Source organism: Lithobates pipiens, unplaced genomic scaffold (assembly GCF_037356315.1).
Source record: "Lithobates pipiens isolate NorthernLeopardFrog02 unplaced genomic scaffold, aLitPip1_a1.2 Scaffold_18, whole genome shotgun sequence".
Classification (NCBI taxonomy): Eukaryota; Metazoa; Chordata; class Amphibia; order Anura; family Ranidae; genus Lithobates; species Lithobates pipiens.
This window is the reverse complement of record NW_027507758.1, coordinates 273,995,444-274,013,926: the sequence shown is the minus strand read 5'-3', so window position 1 is coordinate 274,013,926 and position 18,483 is coordinate 273,995,444. Positions and strand designations below refer to the sequence as shown.

Here is an 18,483-nt window from a genome sequence, read left to right as displayed (position 1 = left end):
AGCAGAGAAATAAAAGTAGTCCCATAAAATACAGTCTTTCAACTGTTACAGAACTTCCTAAATGAATAAGACCCAATTACCCACATGTTGTTCTGGTCTGGTCCACTCACACAGAGACAACCAGTAATCATTCTCCTCATGGCAACTAACCCAGGATGCTCTCTGCCTACCTAATATATCCTTACCCAGGGTGCCCTTCTCCTAGCAGAGATATAGCTGCCACATAATCTTACTTACTCCTGAGTCTTCCTAGGCTTTCAGCTATGGGAACATCTAGATGCCCAAAAGAGCATTACAAAGGGCCACCTATACGTTCTACCCTACACATAAGGTACATACAAGTACTGACTCTTACCTCCTGCCATTACACATGAATTCTACTTGTTTCCTACTTTCCTGTAGCCAGTTCCATTTCCTATAGGTTCTGATGAGAGGTTCATCTTCATATAATCACATTGTAAGTCCCAGTGATGCAATAGTTATATTCAGTTTTATTTTGCCAATTTTAGGAAATCAATCGCTGGATGAAAAGTCAGCTATTACAATCACTTCCAAAAAGCAAATGTAGCCTTTTTCATGCCATATGATAGTTTGATTTTGTTTCTTCTTAATTCTTGATATTGCAGTGGATTATAGTATTAAAGTGTTATTGAAAATGTTACCTTTCACTTTTTTAAACATAAATAGAGGTGCACTTTAAAATGTATGTAAATGCACCACTCACCTAGTATAAATGAATGGCACAGTATTAACTGCTTCAGCCCCGGAAGATTTTACCCCCTCCCTGACCAGAGCACTTTTTGCGATTCTGCACTGCATCGCTTTAACTGACAATTGCGCGGTCGTGTAAAGTTGTACACAAACAAAATTGATGTCCTTTTTTTCCCACAAACAGAGCTTTCTTTTAGTGGTATTTGATCACCTCTGTGGTTTTTATTTCTTGCGCTATAAACAAAAAAAGAGTGACAATTTAGAAAAAAACACATTATTTTTTACTTTTTGCTATAATAAATATCACCAAAAAATATATAAAACACCATTTTTTTTCCTCAGTTTCCACCAATGTGTATTCTTCTACATATTTTTGGTAAAAGAAATCTCAATAAGCGTATATTGATTGGTTTGCGCAAAAGTTATAGTGTCTACAAAATACGGGATAGTTTTATGGCATTTTTATTTTTAGTAGTAATGGCGTGATCTGCAATTTATCGGGACTGCGACATTTTAGCAGACACATTGGACACTTTAGTTTTGACACTATTTTGGGACCATTGTCATTTATACAGTGATCAGTGCTATAAAAATGCACTGCTTACCTTGTAAATGACAATGGCAGTGAAGGGGTTAACCAATAAGGGGCGATGAAGGGGTTAAGTGTGTCCTAGGGAGTGATTCTAACTGTTGGGGGGATGCGCTACTAGTCACATGACAGCGATCACTAAGAATGAGTTCCGGCATGCTCACACAGCCCACATGCAGAGCCCACCAGGAAGTCGGCACTGTGCTGCGCTCATCACAGGCAGTGAGACATTATCCCAATGCGTGGCTGCAGAGATCGGGAAATGTCTCACTGCCTTTGATTAGCGCAGTGCTGACTTCCTGGCGGGCTCTGCATGTGGGCTGTGCAAACATTCTGGAGCTCATTCTTAGTGATCACTGTTCCTGAAGACAGAACGGGGAAATGCCTTTTTGACATAGGCACTTCCCCATTCTGAGGCTCCGTGAAACAATCGCCGGAAGACCTCGCGGGCACGGTCACATTGAATGCGGCGGGCACGTGCACCTGCTATATCCGGCTCTTAAAGGGGATGTACAGGTATGCCCATTTACACACCACGGTGGTTGGCAAGTGGTTAATGTATATATATCTACCTTGCAAATGTCACCCCCTTCAGCAGTAGGAGCCCCGCAAAAATCTGGAATTGGTGGCTGGGTCTCTTTGCCGGAGCTTGGTCGATGGAGTTGTGACTAACATCCAGTCAAAACTCAGGAAAGGCACCACATGACTTCAGCATGCCCAATCCAAGAAGATTTCTCAGAGCTGGATTAACTCTTCGTGCCAAGACTGGGCACAGGTGACTTGACATCCTCTACTGTACCAGGTAGAAGTCTTCATTGAAAATGTTTTTTTCACTTTAATATATATTGTACAATTAAAAAGGGTGCATATATATATATATATATATATATATATATATATATATATATATATATATATATATATATATATATATATATATATATATATATATATATATATAGAAAGACTGCAGCACTAAAAAAATCCCTGGATTGGTGGGTAGGGTTGCCACATCATCCCTTTAATCCAGGACATACATTAATTACACAGGCTCTGTGTCTGATTTAGGTAATTAAACCCACTTGGTGCCTTATCTGCATTAAATCAGCCTCAGAACCTGTGTAATTTATGTGTCCTGGATTAAAGGGATGATGTGGCAACCCTATTGGTGGGAAAAAGTCTGATAGAGCCCATGCACGATTGGATTTTCCGACTCTATAATCCGATTGGACCTTTTCCGTCAGAATTTCCGACCGTGTGTACAAAGCATTACAGATTCAGATTCACAGATGGAAACTACCGGAAATAACATATATAATAAAAAGACAATCTAATTAATAAACAGTCCAAATGTTATAGCAGCGATGATGATGGATAAGTGTCCAACTCCACAAACATGTAACATATACACTCTGATGATGTATCAAATTGAGTCTGTAAAAGTGGGTGATCCTAGGCAGTGGATTATATTTGCATTCTACACCAACTCCCAGTTTTCACCACGTGAGACACTCTTCCCCTAATGGGGTTTAAACTCGCCAAACAGATGAAAAAAAAGATAGCCTTATTCAAGCATTTCCTTCGACCAGACTCCCATCACCATCAGAGAAAGCAGGCAAATGTTGTGATCCATTTTCAAAACTCCACTGGGCTCAGATTGGTGGGCTAATATTTGGCACTGAGTAATGTACTGTAGGCCTCTTTTTGTACACTTTTTTTTTTTTTAGATTCACAGATGGACTATATTTTTATACACACGTGTTTTTGTTTTTAAGGTTGTTTTTAACATAACCATAATTTTGACCTCACTTATTAGAGTTTTTTTTTTTTTTTGCACCAATAAATTGTTTTTTTATTTCATTTTAGGACTTTTGTTTTTCAGACTTTGTTTCACTGGTTTGTTTCAAGTTATTTTTGTCATTTTGTATCAATTGTTTATACACATTTGGTATTTGCATATATGTCTATGAATTTATAAACTTAGTTTTGACAGTTCACTTTACACTTAATACCACACGTTAAATATATATATAAAAGTCACGTTTATATATGAGAGTTTGCCTGACAGAAGATTATTTTTTTCTGTACTATTAGGATCAGCTGCCCGTATCAGGCAGTGAAGTCTACACCGCAGTTGCAGAGTTTTGGAAACCCTGGCTGTGTGAGGAAGCTCTCACAACTTTCCGGAAAGGTAAAACATTACTCGTGGTTTATGTGAGGGTTTAAGATCATGGCTTTGTAACACATGGATTTGTCAAAGGAGGAAACAAACAAAAAAAAAAAAAGTATTGAAATGTCCAATTTTACACAATCTAATAATCTGACTTGTACTTCCTTCCTTCATGTTTTGTATGTTTTTACTGCTAATCAAGGAGGATGCATAGCAAGTTGATAAAAAAAAGCCCAGCAGATACAGATTCCCATTGAGATCTAGGGTATAACATAGGCCACAATGATGAAGATGCAATACATGTAAGCCAGGTCCATGTTTATATATTATCTTGTCCTGGACACACCTATATAATGATGTTCTTCTCTGTTCCTTGTGTAATATGACTTATTTTTTTAGGTAAAAACTATTGCTACAAGCTACTAGTGTAGGCTGCATGCCATATTGACTTGTCCACTTAACTGCTATATAAATATGAAAGGAAATGCCTTCGTTATTCCTTGATTTCCAGCTTCTCTGCTCCTCTCTTGATAAAGCCCAATTTGTGGCTATTACTACCGTTGAGCTCAGGCAAAGCTCAGATGCCAGCCCACACTGTTCAGTGAGAACAGGGGGCGCTGTACAAATGTGGTGCATTGCAGCATGGAGAATAAAAAAACATCATATGCTCTGTTTTTTCTGTGATAACAAACATCAGGGTTATCCACAGGAATAAAAACAGTATATGAATAAGCATAATGTCTTGTTCTCTTACCACATAGTGAAAGAAGAATTTTTTCCCTCAGCTCTTTTGCAATATTTTACCAAACCACAAAATGCACATCAACAATTTTAAAGTTGAAGTATCAATACCAGGAAAAATAAGGACAAAAAATGCCAGACATTATAGGAAAGACTACATAAGGATCAGTCTTGATGAATTAGCAGTTACTTTAACTTGCTAGTTATGGTGCAAGCACCTCCACTCACACTCACACTCACAAAAAAGTGTCAAAAATAAATAAAATCACAAACACAGTTTTTTACAAGTGCTTTATTAAAAATAAAAATAAAAAACAATGCCCCCTAAGATGTCCGCACCAGTTGCTTGCCTCCCGGTGTCTGACATCTCCAGTTCCTACTGACAGTAAATAAACAAAGGGGTTGGGTCACCCACTGTCATCGGTGGCCCCTTCCCCTTCTTTGTTTACCGTCAGTGAGAACCAGAGATGTCAGCTCCTAGGAGGCAAGCAACATGTGCAGACCTCTTCATCATCATATGTCATGATTGACAATGGATTTACTTGGGACATTGTTTTTCTATTTATTTTTGACACTTTCTTTGGTGAACAAGGAGGATACTATGTACCCCATACTCATTCACATAGGGGGAAACCAGGACCTTGGGGCCTCTTACAGATTCCAATAAGCCCCCTGCCTGCAGACCCCCACAGCCATCACCCAGGGTTGTGGGTAAGAGGACCTTGTCCCCATGCCCCCCCCTCCTCCTGCCCAAGGCACGCCCCATGTTGAGTGCATGTGGCCTGCTTTGGTTCGAGGTGGGGGGCTTGCTCTTTCCCTCCTTTCTTTTCTAACCAGCCGGACTGCATGCTCAGAAAAAGGTTTGACATCGACCCCTCGCCATTTTTGTTTTTACCTTTTGACATTGGGGTCCCCTTAAAATCCATACCAGACCTGAAGGGCCTGGTGTGGATTGGTGAGACCCCCACGCTGTTTTCTTTTTTTAATTTAAAGCCGGCAATGTTTGTTTACATTCAGCTGTCAGCACGGAATCCTGCTAACAGCAGATGAGTCATGGTTGTCAAGGACATGGCAGCATGCAGGCCGCCCGCTCCTTAACTACCAGCTGTTCTTCGCGATTAATTTTAATGGATTTGATATTTTTTATTCAAATACAAATTTTATTATGAATGCAACAAATTGAAAAGTAACTTAAATTGATCAGAAATGAAACTAATGTAATTGTTCTGCAAATGTCTAAAAACAGCCAATGCATTTCAGTGGCCATAAAATTACAAAAAAAAAAAAATGAATGCAAAAACCCAAAGACTTTCTCCTCAAAAATGTATGTTTTATTGAATGAAAAAGATCACAGCATAAAACAGAAGTTGCTTCATCAGATTTTCAATTAAAGTGGATGTAAACCCACCACTCACCCAGTATAAACTAATGGCACAGTTTTAATGCATATATGTATAATGTCTATATACATGCAAGCCTCTTGCAGGTATCTCTACCTTGCAAATGTCACCCCCTTCAGCAGTAGGAGACCTGCAAAACTCTGGAATTGTGGGCCTCTTTGCCAGAGCTCTGTGGGCAGAGTCATGACGTCACAAGGCTCCCTGCCCACCTCTACACTTCCCTACTCTTTCTGCTGACTCTGGGAGCTGACTACACCATGAATATCCTCCTCAATGACACTGATCATGTCCCATGATGAGTAATATCCAGTCAAAATTCAGGAAAGGCATCACATGACTTCAGCATGCCCAATCATGCTGAGGTGTGGAGCAGCTGATCCTGGGAGAGCTGGAGAAGAAAGGAGGAGGGATGTGAAGCGGGAAATCGTATCACACTCTCTACTCTCATGCCATGCATGAGATAAAGAAATCAGATGTCAGTCACAGCAGTAGAAGTGGCGACACAAACGTATCGGTGTGTAATTTTTAATCTTGCTTACTAAATCCTCTTGTCTAAAAGACAAGAGGATTGCTCACAGCTGGATGAACTCTGCGTGGCAAGACTGGGCACAGATGACTTGGCATCGTCTACTGTACCATGTAGAAGTCTTCATTATTTTTATTTTTTTTCAGGTTTAAATCCACTTTAAAACAAAACCTTTACATGGACTCAAATTAAGTTAATTACTTAATTGAGTAATCAAGATAAGGATATTGATTGGAGTGATATCAACTAAGAGCTGTATCAGTTCTATGTATACATTTTTCCAATATTTCCTTTATCATAAGATATATTTCAAAGAAAATAACATGGCATTATAGTGAAGAGTAACAGGTAAGAGTTATTCAGTAAATACAGTCAGGTTAAGCTTTAACCGCAGGGATATAACTTGTTATTTTGCCTGAGTATAGTAGGGATATATCAAGAACACCAGAGACTAATAGAGAGAAGTGGGAGAGTGGGAATAGAAAAGAAAGGGGGGTAGGTGGGTATGACAGTCTATAAAGGAAAGGAAATGGTAATGATGTTAGATGTGCCTGTGAGAGAAGGATGGATTCTATGGCAGAGGTGATTAAAAGTGTTAGGTATGATTTAAAGTGGCAATGTGGTGCAAGGGTGTCAGATCCAATGGGACCATTTGATAAGAAACTTATCTAATGGGAGGTTGGCTGTGGCAAATATATATTTAAAGAGAGCATGTTCATTTAGTATTCTTATAATATTTGACTAATCGGGGGGGATGATTTGTTTTCATTTTTTTGCAAGGGTCAGCCCGACTGCTCTAAATAGGTGTGACAATTGTATGAAATTTAAGAGGCCAGGAATCCAGGCCTATTCCCAGTAAGGCCAGCTTAGAGTCTGGTTGTATTATTACTCCAATATTGGATGAAGCCAAGGAGAATACATCAATACCAGAAGTGGGTAACAATAGGGAAATGCCACCAAATATGTGAGATTGATCCTATGGCTCCACATAGTCTCCAGCATAGAGAGGACTGGCTGGGGAAAATGGTAGCTAGTCTATCCAGTGTTAGGTACCACTTGTGGAGGAGTTTTTTTAAAATGATTCCCAATGAGATAGGCACTTGAAATGTTTAATGCCCTGTACACACGGTCGGAAATTCCGACGGAAGAGGTCTGATCAGATTATATTGTTGGAATATCCGATCGTGTGTGGGCTCCATCTGAATTTTTCCGTCGGAAATTCAGACGGAAAAAATTTGAGAGCAAGATCTCAAATTTTCCGACAAAAAAATCAGATCGGATTTTTTCCGATCGTTTGTAGAAAATTACGATCGGACAAAGTACCACGCATGCTCAGATCAAATTACGAGACCAAAGCTTTTGGCTACTAGCCTCAACGTAGTCCCGTTGTAACGAACGAACGTCATCACATTCCGAACGATCAGATTTTCCGACAACTTTGTCCGAATGTGTGTATGCAACACCAGTTTAGGACAAAATCCATCGGAAAATATCTGACTGATTTTGTGGTCGGAATGTCCAACTGTGTGTACAGGGTATAAGAGTTAGTCGAGTAGCATAGCACCATTGGGACAGAGAAGATGTGACCTGCAACGAAAGCTCCCAGGATGCCATGGAGGCTGTTTTCTGTTGAGAGGAAGGTTGGGAAAGTAGGTAGTAGATACGTGATAGGTGGCGATGTGGTGGCGTGTTCATGAGTTTGAGCAGTTCTTCTGGTAGTTTTTATTGGCTGAATATCTGCATATTGAAAGAGGCCCTGTTGCCCTGCTTGTGCCATATTCTGCTCATAATAGCAGTGGCCCAAGTATTTGTATTCCTTGCCCTCTTGCCAGTCTTCCCCTAAATTTTTGTTATTTCTAAATGTTTTATGGAGAAAATATCCATTTCATTGTCCTTAATACTTATAATTTTTTTCCCCAATCAGGAGGATACTATTCTCAGATCTACAAGTCAAACACATCTGGTACCCCTCTAAGAATAATCAGTTTAAACACAAATCTTTATTACAGTCCCAATATAGTGACATTCAACATTACTGACCCAGCTGATCAGTTAGAATGGCTGGAGGAGACACTTCAATTTTCTCATCAAAACAATGAAAAGGTAATAGACAGTAGTGTGTTAATAACTGTTTATACTTTAAATGGTAATAACTAAAGGTAATATTTATTAGAGAAATGCTTTTAGGAATATGGTAGAAACTGCATATTTATAATAAAATGGTAGATCCCAAAAAAGTAATTTGCACAAGCATTTCAAATATAGTGCATGGGAATAACAAAAAAACAACACATTTCATGGTTAGAATATCTGACCACAGGGAAATGGTTCCCCTAATACATTACCATGTCTTTTCTGTATGCTGCTTAAGGCTGGGTTCACACTGCAGTGATGCAGGAACGCCGCGAATCCGCGGCGGGTTCCCGCATCGCATGCCTCCTGGTGGCAGTTCACACTGCCCTATGCGAACTGCTGGGAGTGTCAGTGAAACGTTAATGACACCCCCAGATCAATTCGCATATCGCAGTGCGATCTGCAAACTCGCACAGGAATCGGATCGCATGGTGTGAACACCCATGCGATCCGATTCTGCTGCGGACCAAAAAAAGGGTCCTGTGCGAGTTTGTGGTGGATGCGATGCGAATTCAGCCATACAATCTGTATGGCTGAACTCGCATCGCACAGAGATCGGATGTGATTTGCACTGCAGTGCGGTGCGAATCACATCCGGTTCTCGTAGCCGCAGCAGTGTGAACCCAGCCTTAATCTGCAAACTTGTTCAATGTCAGAAACTCAGAAATTGAAGTGTCAGCATATAGGCCATGTAACTAACATTTTTTAGAAGCAGGTCATTAATGGTGGTGTTTGTAGTTTTCTCATGATAAGTGTATTGCCTTTTTTTGGAGGGATTTTACAAATCATGCTGTTATATGAATGTGTCACACGTGTTGTTGTATCATTCATAGAAAAATCTGTAACGAAGAACTGCTCTAATATGCTGAACAGGCAACAGGTCTTGACTTTGACCATTTTAGCTCACTCACCTCCTAAAAAGGCTTTACCAATCTTCATTCATACAGGCAGTGTTGGTCATCTTACTTTAATAAGGTAATTAGTTAAGTTACAAATTACTTCTCCCAAAAAGTAATTGCGTTAGTAACTTGGTTACTACATTAGAAAAGTAATTAGTTACTTAGCAAAGTAACTGACTTTTTTTTAATATTCTATAGATGGGACTAGCGAAGGAAGTGAATGCCGCCGCCGCTGCCTCCATCAGCGAGATTGACACCTTGGTAGCCCCGTCGCCTGGTATGGATTTAACGGGGAACCCCTACGCCGGAAAAGCGGCGTGGGGGTCCCCCCAACGTCCATACCAGACCCTTATCCGAGCATGCAGCCTGGCCGGTCAGGAAAGGGGGTGGGGACGAGCGAGCGCCCCTCCCCCGAGCTGTACCAGGCCGTGTGCCCTCAACATGGGGGGTGCTTTGGGAAAGGGGGGCCCTGCAGCCCCCCCCACCCCAAAGCACCTTGTCCCCATGTTGATGAGGACAAGGGCCTCTTTCCGACAACCCTGTCTGTTGGTTGTTGAGGTCTGCGGGCGGGGGGCTTATCAGAATCTAGGAGTCCCATTTAATAAGAGGGCCCCCATATTCTGGCCCCCTACCCTATGTGAATAAGTATGGGGTACGATGTACCCCTACCCATTCACCTGGGGAGAAAAATGTTAATAAAAAAAACACAACACAGGTTTTTAAAGTAATTTATTAATCAGCTCCGGGGGTCTTCTTCCGTCTTCGGGGGTCTTCTTCTGACTTCTCTGCTCTGTTCGGCCTCTTCTCCTGGTGTCCGGCCTCTTCGCCGGCGTCTTCTCCCGCTCTCTCTGGTTCTTCTTCTGGGCTCCTCTGCTATATTCTTGCAGCTCTTTTACTAGCGGAGGAGCCCAGTCTCCTCCGTCCTTCTTCCCTCTTCTTCTTCCTTCTTCTTCCATTGTTGACACAACGCTCTCTCCCACTGTAATGTCGTGTGAGCGCTGCGCGATCACTTATATAGGAATGGGGCCTGGTCACCATGTAATCCACACGGTGGCCCCGCCCCTTATGACGTCAGGCCCCAAGGCATGCTGGGACCTGACGTCAAAAGCATGCCTTGGGACCTGACGTTATAAGGGGCGGGGCCAACAAGTGACATCACCCGGTGACCACGTCCCATTCCTATATAAGTGATCGTGCAGCGCTCACACAGAATTACAGTGGGAGAGAGCGTCCTGTCAACATTGGAAGAAGAAGGAAGAAAGAATAGAGAAGGGGAAAGAAGGACGGAGGAGACCGGGCTTCTCCGCTAGTAAAAGAGCTGCCAGAGGATAGCAGAGGAGCCCAGAAGAAGAGGCCGGACACCAGGAGAAGAGGCCGAACAGAGCGGAGAAGTCAGAAGAGGACCCCCGAAGACGGAAGAAGACCCCCAGAGCTGATTAATAAATTACTTTAAAAACCTGTGTTGTGTTTTTTTTATTAACAACACTTTTTTCCCCAGGTGAATGGGTAGGGGTACATCGTACCCCATACTCATTCGCATAGGGTAGGGGGCCGAAATCTGGAGGCACCCTTATTAAATGGGGCTCCCGGATTCTGATAAGCCCCCCGCCCGCAGACCCCGACAGCCAACGGCCAGGGTTGTTGGGAAGAGGCCCTTGTCCTCATCAACATGGGGACAAGGTGCTTTGGGGTGGGGGGGCCGCAGGGCTCTGCCTTCCCTAAATCACCCACCCCCCATGTTGAGGGCATGCGGCCTGGTACGGCTCGGGGGGGGGGGGGGGCGCTCGCTCGTCCCCAACCCCTTTCCTGACCTGCCGGGCTGCGTGCTCGGATAAGGATTTGGTATGGACTTTGGGGGGGCCCCCACACCATTTTTTTCCCTCCTTTAAATCCATACATGGCGACGGCTAGCGAGGTGTCAATCTCGCTGATGGAGGCAGCGGCATTCACTTCCCTTGCTAGTCCCATCTACCTGGTCTTGGGCGGTAGATGTAATTGCGGTAATGCCACCCAAGTAATGGGAACGGCGTTACCATGAGGGGAAGAGTAATCAGTTAGATTGCTCTTTACCTCTAAAGTAACCGCGTTAAGTAACTCTGTTTATTTTAACTAAGTTACTTACATCACTGCATACAGGCGAATACATATTTTTAAATACATAAATGTGAACTGTTTTACCTGGTCACTTTTGGAGGGGTGTCTCGTAATCCTCCCAGACTAAAGTACAGTTCAGAAAAATCTATCTCCTTCACTTATCCCATCGGAGGGAAGAAAGAGGCCCGCAGCCTGGTCATCGAGAGAATAATAAATACTATACTATGTGGATTACCTTTGGTTCTTGGTGAGCTTTATTTATCACAGCATAACCCTCATGAATTACTGTCACTGGATTGGCTTAATGGATACATTCCTCAATGCGTGCATGCTGCTGTAATGGCAGCCATCATTTCCAGTAAATGTTCACTTCACTGGGACACGGTGGCTGTCTTCTGAGCACTTGATTTGAAACTACTTGTTCACTTCAGCTGGTATTGGAATTGCTTTCATTTTATTACCTCATTGGGCTTCTAAATGAGCCTTCATTGTTTCACTCAACTGTTTTCAATTGTCTTTGTTTTTTCATCACAAAGGACTTTATTCATGTAACTTTACTGGTCAGTAACTTTGGATCTACTAATTGTTTTGACATACGGTACTGACATTGATTGGAATGCAGGCAGGAGTGGCTATAGATCACTGTCAAGAGGACTATCTGGGGTACAGAGGGCCCCATCAAAAACACAGTCACTTGGTAATCAAAAAAAAACAGGATAATGCTGAATATCCTTATATCCAACATACAGTATTACATTTCAACACCCAAAATCCAAAAATCTGATCATTAGTACACAGCTTTCAGGAGCTGACCACGATAGTTCTTGCAAAATTATCCGAAGGTACAAACACAAATATTTTTCTCATATGATACCAGAATGAACCATTTCCCTTAATCAGTACAGACTTAATCACTACAAACGGATTTTGGCCCAAACTTGTCTTGCATACACACGGTCTCACAAAATTGTCAGAAAATCTGATCGTTCAGAACAAGGTGACGTACAATACGTAGGACGGGACTATAAAGAGGCCAGTGGCCAATTGCTTTCATCTCTTAATTTATTATGAGCATGCGTGGCACATTGTGCGTCGGAATTGTCTACACATGATCGGAATTTAAACGATTGGATTTTGTTGTCGGAAAATTTTAGATCCAGATTTCAAACTTTGTGTGTCGGAAATTCCGACAACACAATCCGATCGCACATTTTCCATCGGAAAGTCCGACCGCGTGTACAGGATATTAGTCCGAAAAAAATCGGAAGACCAAGACCATGTATGCTCAGAAACAACAGAGTATATTACAATACAATACAACACATTACATCACTTCTGAAGTTATATTCTGTCATACAAGAATTTTAGAAACGTCTTCATTTTCAATATGAGACTAGCATGCAAAAAAAAAAACAGATGATCATTTGTCCGATGTTCTCATCGTGTGTATGAGGCTAAACACAACCTGTCTCTTCACTTAAAGGGGTTGTAAAGGTAAATGTTTTTTCACCTTAATGCATTCTATGCATTAAGGTGAAAAAACATCTCACAGTGCCGGCGCCCCCAGCCCCCCCCCCCGTTTTACTTACCTCACCCCTTGAAAGTCCCGCGCTCGCCCCCGCCGTCCTCTTCACCGCTCAGCCTGGCCACTGATTGGCTGGAGTGGATGGATTGAAGGCAGTGCAGCCATTGGCTCGCGCTGCTGTCAATCACATCAAATGATGCGGCGTGCTGGGGGCGGGGCCGTGTGATACAGCGAGCCACCGGCTGTATCATGGGAGCGCGCCTGCAGGTGCTTCTCACCATGCGAGGGAGCTCGCATGAACGTAAGAAGTACCTGCGGGAAGAAGCAGAGACAGCCGCTGAGGGACCCCAGAAGAGCAGGTTCGGGGCCACTCTGTGCAAAACGGGCTGCACAGTGGAGGTAAGTATAACATGTTTATTATTTTAAGAAAAAATTTTTACTTTACAATCCCTTTAACTTAGGTTGTTTAGCTGAATTTGCATTGCATTTGGACAAAAATGGTACAGGACCCTTTTTTTTTGGTGCACACTGGAATCGGATTGCATTTCACAATTTGTGACGCGATCTGCAAACCAATCTGGGGTAGTCATTAAAGTGGTGTTCCACACACAAAAAAAAAAATGATTACAATTAAAAAAATAAAATTTGGAATATTTTTTTTTTAACTCACCTCTAAATACCTGTTGCTAGGGGGTCCCTCGTAATCTGCCTCTGTCAGTGCCTGGGCTCCTGACGTCACTTCCCCCTCGGCACAGGAAGGGCTCAGCTCTGCCCCCTCCCTCCTGTCAGTCATCTGGGACATGTGACAGGTCCCAGATGACTGAGCAGCCAATCACGGCATGCACAGAGGGTGGCCAGCTGTGAAGCCACAGCCGGTGCCCACAGTTGCAATGCCGGCTCCGCCGAGAGGAGAGGAGACGAGTGGGGCTTTGTTCCCCTGCATCACTGGACCCTGGGACAGGTAAGTGTCCGATTATTAAAAGTCAGCAGCTGCAGTATTTGTAGTTGCTGACTTTTAATATATATTTTTTTAAGGGGAACTCCTCTTTAACTTTACATTGACACCCGCAGCGGTTCGCAGATGTCAGTGTGAACTGTCTGCAATTCAGGTGCAATGTGGGAATCCGCACAGGATTCGCAGGGTTTCCCACATCGCACCAGTGTGAACCCAGCCTTAAAGCTTGTAAAATAAACCCGCAGTTTTCAGTTACCGTAACCTTCACAATGAAAGTTAGCTGAAGACCTAAGCCTAAAAATTAATCCTTTAATCTACCCCATCCCGTTAACCCTAAACTGCTATTTACTTTGTGTATATGAGTTTATACCAATCCACTGCAGGTCCATGTCAGCATTGATAAAAGAGTGTCTAAAATGCCATGTCTCACTTGAAAATGAGCTCAAGGAAAGCCTATGTGTTTTAAAGGAATGCACAGTATTTATCTTTCTTATCTAAGATCATGGCTAAAATTTACATTTGCATATGAAAATTTCATTTACACAGTTACAGACAGTAGCGTGAGCTCTTCACTCCTGTTTACCAGTCAAATCTTTAAAGTGTATGTCTGGGGAATAAAACCCTTTTCAAATGTTGCAAGTACAGAACAAAACTGTTGATCTAGAAATCTAGCTTAAACTTCCTTTTTTAAAGTAACAGGACATTATCTGTGCTAATGCTGGGAAATGCTTTAGAAGGGGAGAGGGAGATTTGGGGGAAAGTTCTACAACTGATCATTGCCTCCCACATTGAAATTACCTTCCTGCTCTTAGAGATGCTATGGAGTTTCCATTTGAGAGAAAGCGATCCCAAAGGAAAACTGCTACTGCTGTGCTTTGTAGAAAACACATTTATGCTCTGTACGATGGGGTGCTGATAAGTATTGAGCCTTACCCAGAAAAAATTGAAATACAAAGCTGTAACTGCGACACTATTCTACAAATTCCCCCAGGAAGTCAATTTTCACTTGCAACATCTGTCCTGCAAATAAAAGTCTTCCAACTGCTGGTGTAACCACTCATTTGCAGCATTAGTTGCCTCCAGAACACTCCCACTCGTTGTCCCTTCAGGTGTTTTTTGAGATTGGGGAACAGATGATAGTCAGAAGGAGCCAGGACAGGCAAATTGGGTGGATGGGGCATTACTTGAAAGCCTAAGGAGGTCAGTGTTACCATTGTTTCATCTGCAGTGTGTGACGAGGCATTGTCATTTTTGTTCAGTTGTCAAAAGTTTTGGGATCCACTTTGCTGCAAGCTTTCTCATTTCCAAGTTGTTGTGGATAATGACACCAACTCTCTTGCGTGATATTTCCAGATATGTAGCAATACTTTTGGCTGATATTCGGTGGCCCTCCATGATCCTGTCATGGGTGGCTTTCACATTTGCAGCCACAGAAACAGAAACAGGCCTTATACCGTGCACACACGGCCAGACTTTGACAGCAAAGGTCCGATGGAACCAATCTGGCAGACAGTTCGATCATGTGTGGGCTTCATCGGACCTTTGCTGATGAAAAATCAGACGGACTTTAGATTTAAAACATGTTTCAAATTTTTCAGACGAACTCAAGTCCGGTCGAAAAATCCATTTGTCTGTATGCTAGTCCGACAGGCGAAAACCAACGCTAGGGCAGCTATTGGCTACTGGCTATAAACTTCCTTATTTTAGTCCGGTCGTATGTCATCATGGTCGAATCCATCGGACTTAGGTGTGATTGTGTGTGGCTAAGTCCGTTTGTTCGGAAAGTCCGTCGGAAGTCCTCCGAAAGTCTGTCGGGAAGACCTAGTCTGCCAGAAGGTCTGGTCGTGTGTACGCGGCATTACACTGGGTTTCTCACTTTTAACACCAAAATGGGCAGTTTTAAAATTGGCCAACCAACGTTTTACTGATGCATATGAAGTAGGGGTGCGCATCTTCACTGGTCTCATCATTTGATTCGATTACGATTATCCTGTCCACGATTCGATTCAAATCCGCGATGCATCACGATTACTGTGCAAGTTAAAAACATTTTATTCAAAAATTCAAGCAGTCAGAAAAACTCAATTCTTCTGCAGTGGCAGAGAGATGGTGGGATCAGAGGCAGAGGGATGGTGGGATCAGAGGCAGAGGAATGGTGGGATCAGAGGCAGAGGGATGGTGTGATCAGAGGTGGAGGGATGGTGGGATCAGAGGCGGAGGGATGGTGGGATCAGAGGCGGAGGGATGGTGGGATCAGAGGTGGAGTGATGTAAGTAGGTAAATATCTGCGCTCAGTTAAACTTAAACAACTAACAGCAGCTGAACACCATAACCCAAATACTGGGCACAAAAATGCATAGAAAAAAATAAAGTGCAGCGCTTATTCAATAAATAATGATTAAATAATCACACAAAGTGAAACGTGCCAAAATGGTGACAATCCAAAACCAAAATAAAGTGGCATTCAAACAAAATCAATATTAACATATAAATGTGCAATTAAAAATTAATAAAAATTATTTCATATGTGAGTCCATAAATCATGAATGAATGTCCATAGAAATATAAAAAAAAAAAAATCCAACAGATAGTGTAACTCGATTGAATAAAAATAATATACTTGACCACGTGGGACCCGTCACCTTCAATCACCACTAATAAGATGGGGGCTTACCAGATCATCAACAACCCCCTGTTTAGGGGAGGTCAGACAGCGCATATAGTGTCACAAATTCCGGCTCCAGACTACCAGATGTGAAAAACTGGGTGTCTCCTATCTGCAGACTCCGCAGCTCAGGTGATCAGTCACCGCAAACTTCTCAAACATTTTCCAGCGTGAAGGCTCATGCAAAATAAAAAGTTGCTCCAAATCGCGTGATATGTTTTAGCACCAAAAATTTTTATATTGCATAAGATCAGATGCTGTAAAAAGAACTCCACCGAGTCTCCAATGTACAAATAGTGTTTAAAATAAAAAACGGCGTTGAAAACGTAAAAACTGCTAGCAGATATAAAAACCTGTATGTGGTTTTAAATTGTGATCGCACATGCGCAGGACGTGTGGGCATGGCTACCCTTTTTTGATGATCGTTTCGTCACAGGTCTGACATCATCAAGGGTCTTAGAGGTGGAGTGATGGTGGGATCAGGCAGAGGGATGATGGGAGTGGTGGGAGTAGATCAGTGACACTGGCACTCACCAGCTCTCATTGTCAGTCAATTCCCCCCTCCTCCATACTGCTCAGTGTGTTTTCTCCTTCCAGTTCCTCCAGGGAAGCCTCTCCTGATGTTGGGTCTCCTCAAGCTCCTCCTGTCTGTACTGAACTGGCTGTCAGCTCATCAGCTGACTTTCTGCTTTACTGAAGGGGAGGGGGCTTTATCCGCCATGCAGGCTCTGCCTCTGTGTTTCTCCTGGAGAGGCAGAGCACTGCACAGAGAGACAGATGACGTCATTAGAGATCGAAACGGCCGACTCGCAGCATCGGTGCAGCTTCATGAACGTCTGAATAGTGATGCATCGATGCTGCGATTGAATTCAATACCCTTAATATAAAGGGTCACTGACACCCAAACTTTGTGACATTTCATCATGGATCTGCTTAGCACCTTTCCCTTATGCCCCGTACACACGACCGGACTTTTCAACATCAAAAGTCTGACGGAATGATTCCGGCAGACTATTCGATCGTGTGTGGGCTGCAACGGACTTTTGATTCGCAAAAGTCTGACAGACTTTAGAAATGGAACATGCTTCAAATTTTTCCGCCAGAACTCTGCCGGACCCAGAAATCCGCTCGTGTGTGTGCTAGTCTGACGGACTAAAACTGACGCTAGGGCAGCTATTGGCTACTGGCTATGAACTTCCTTATTCTAGTCCAGTCATACGTCATCACGTTCGAATCCGTCGGACTTTGGTGTGATTGTGTGTGGCCAAGTCCGTTCATTCGGAAAGTCCGTCAGAACTCTGTCAGAACTCCGTCAGAACTCCGTCGAAAGTCTGCCGGACTTAAGTCCTGTCGTGTGTACGCGGCATTAGAGATACAGGAACTTGATTATGGTCCTATGCTCTTCCACATAGGATTTTTCTGGAGGTGCTGTCATGTTCAGTTTGGACCTGAAAAAGAAAGATAAGTTAAAATCATAAGTAGTTGATTTTTTTCACCATTGAATATAGACAAATTGCCCAGTACATCCTGCAATTTACAGCTTCCTTTCTCAATTTTTTCTGGGTAAGGCTCAATACTTATCAGCACCCCATCATAACACTATTGTCATGGGTGCACTCAGTATTAAATGTTTACTTGTATAATAATGATATTGTGTAAAAAGTAAAAAAAAATATATAAAACATCAGTTTTAAAACTTTTAACAACTAAAATAAATTTAAAACGACCCCCAAAATATCATAGTTTCCTCTTAATCTTAAGTGAGCTGACATCAGTAATCCAAAACCCGATTGATTGTAGTCAGTTACTGTACTATTTAGTTATCACTGCTTGTTCTGTTTATCTACTACTATCCCATGTTTATCATTTGTTTTGTATATTGTTATTTAGGTATATATCATTGCACATGTTCCTATTGGATACCTACCATTTACAGAAATGATACCTGCAATGCGAAGCCATTTCAATGAGAGGCTGGTGGAAATCTTTCGCAATTATAGTGACATTATTGATGGGCAATTTTATGGACATACTCACCGTGACAGTATTATGGTTGTTCTGGATAAAAAAGGTGA

The 18,483-nt window shown here is 42.4% G+C and overlaps 1 protein-coding gene across 1 annotated transcript in view; it reads left to right on the top strand.

Annotated features, from left to right (window-relative positions):
- SMPDL3A (sphingomyelin phosphodiesterase acid like 3A) overlaps positions 1-18,483 on the top strand; it is a 70,999-nt gene that overhangs the window by 39,908 nt on the left and 12,608 nt on the right. Inside the window, exons 4-6 of the mRNA XM_077487013.1 lie at positions 3,395-3,491; positions 8,062-8,240; positions 18,299-18,479. Coding sequence (XP_077343139.1) covers positions 3,395-3,491; positions 8,062-8,240; positions 18,299-18,479 — 457 coding nt within the window. The remainder of the gene's footprint in view (positions 1-3,394; positions 3,492-8,061; positions 8,241-18,298; positions 18,480-18,483) is intronic.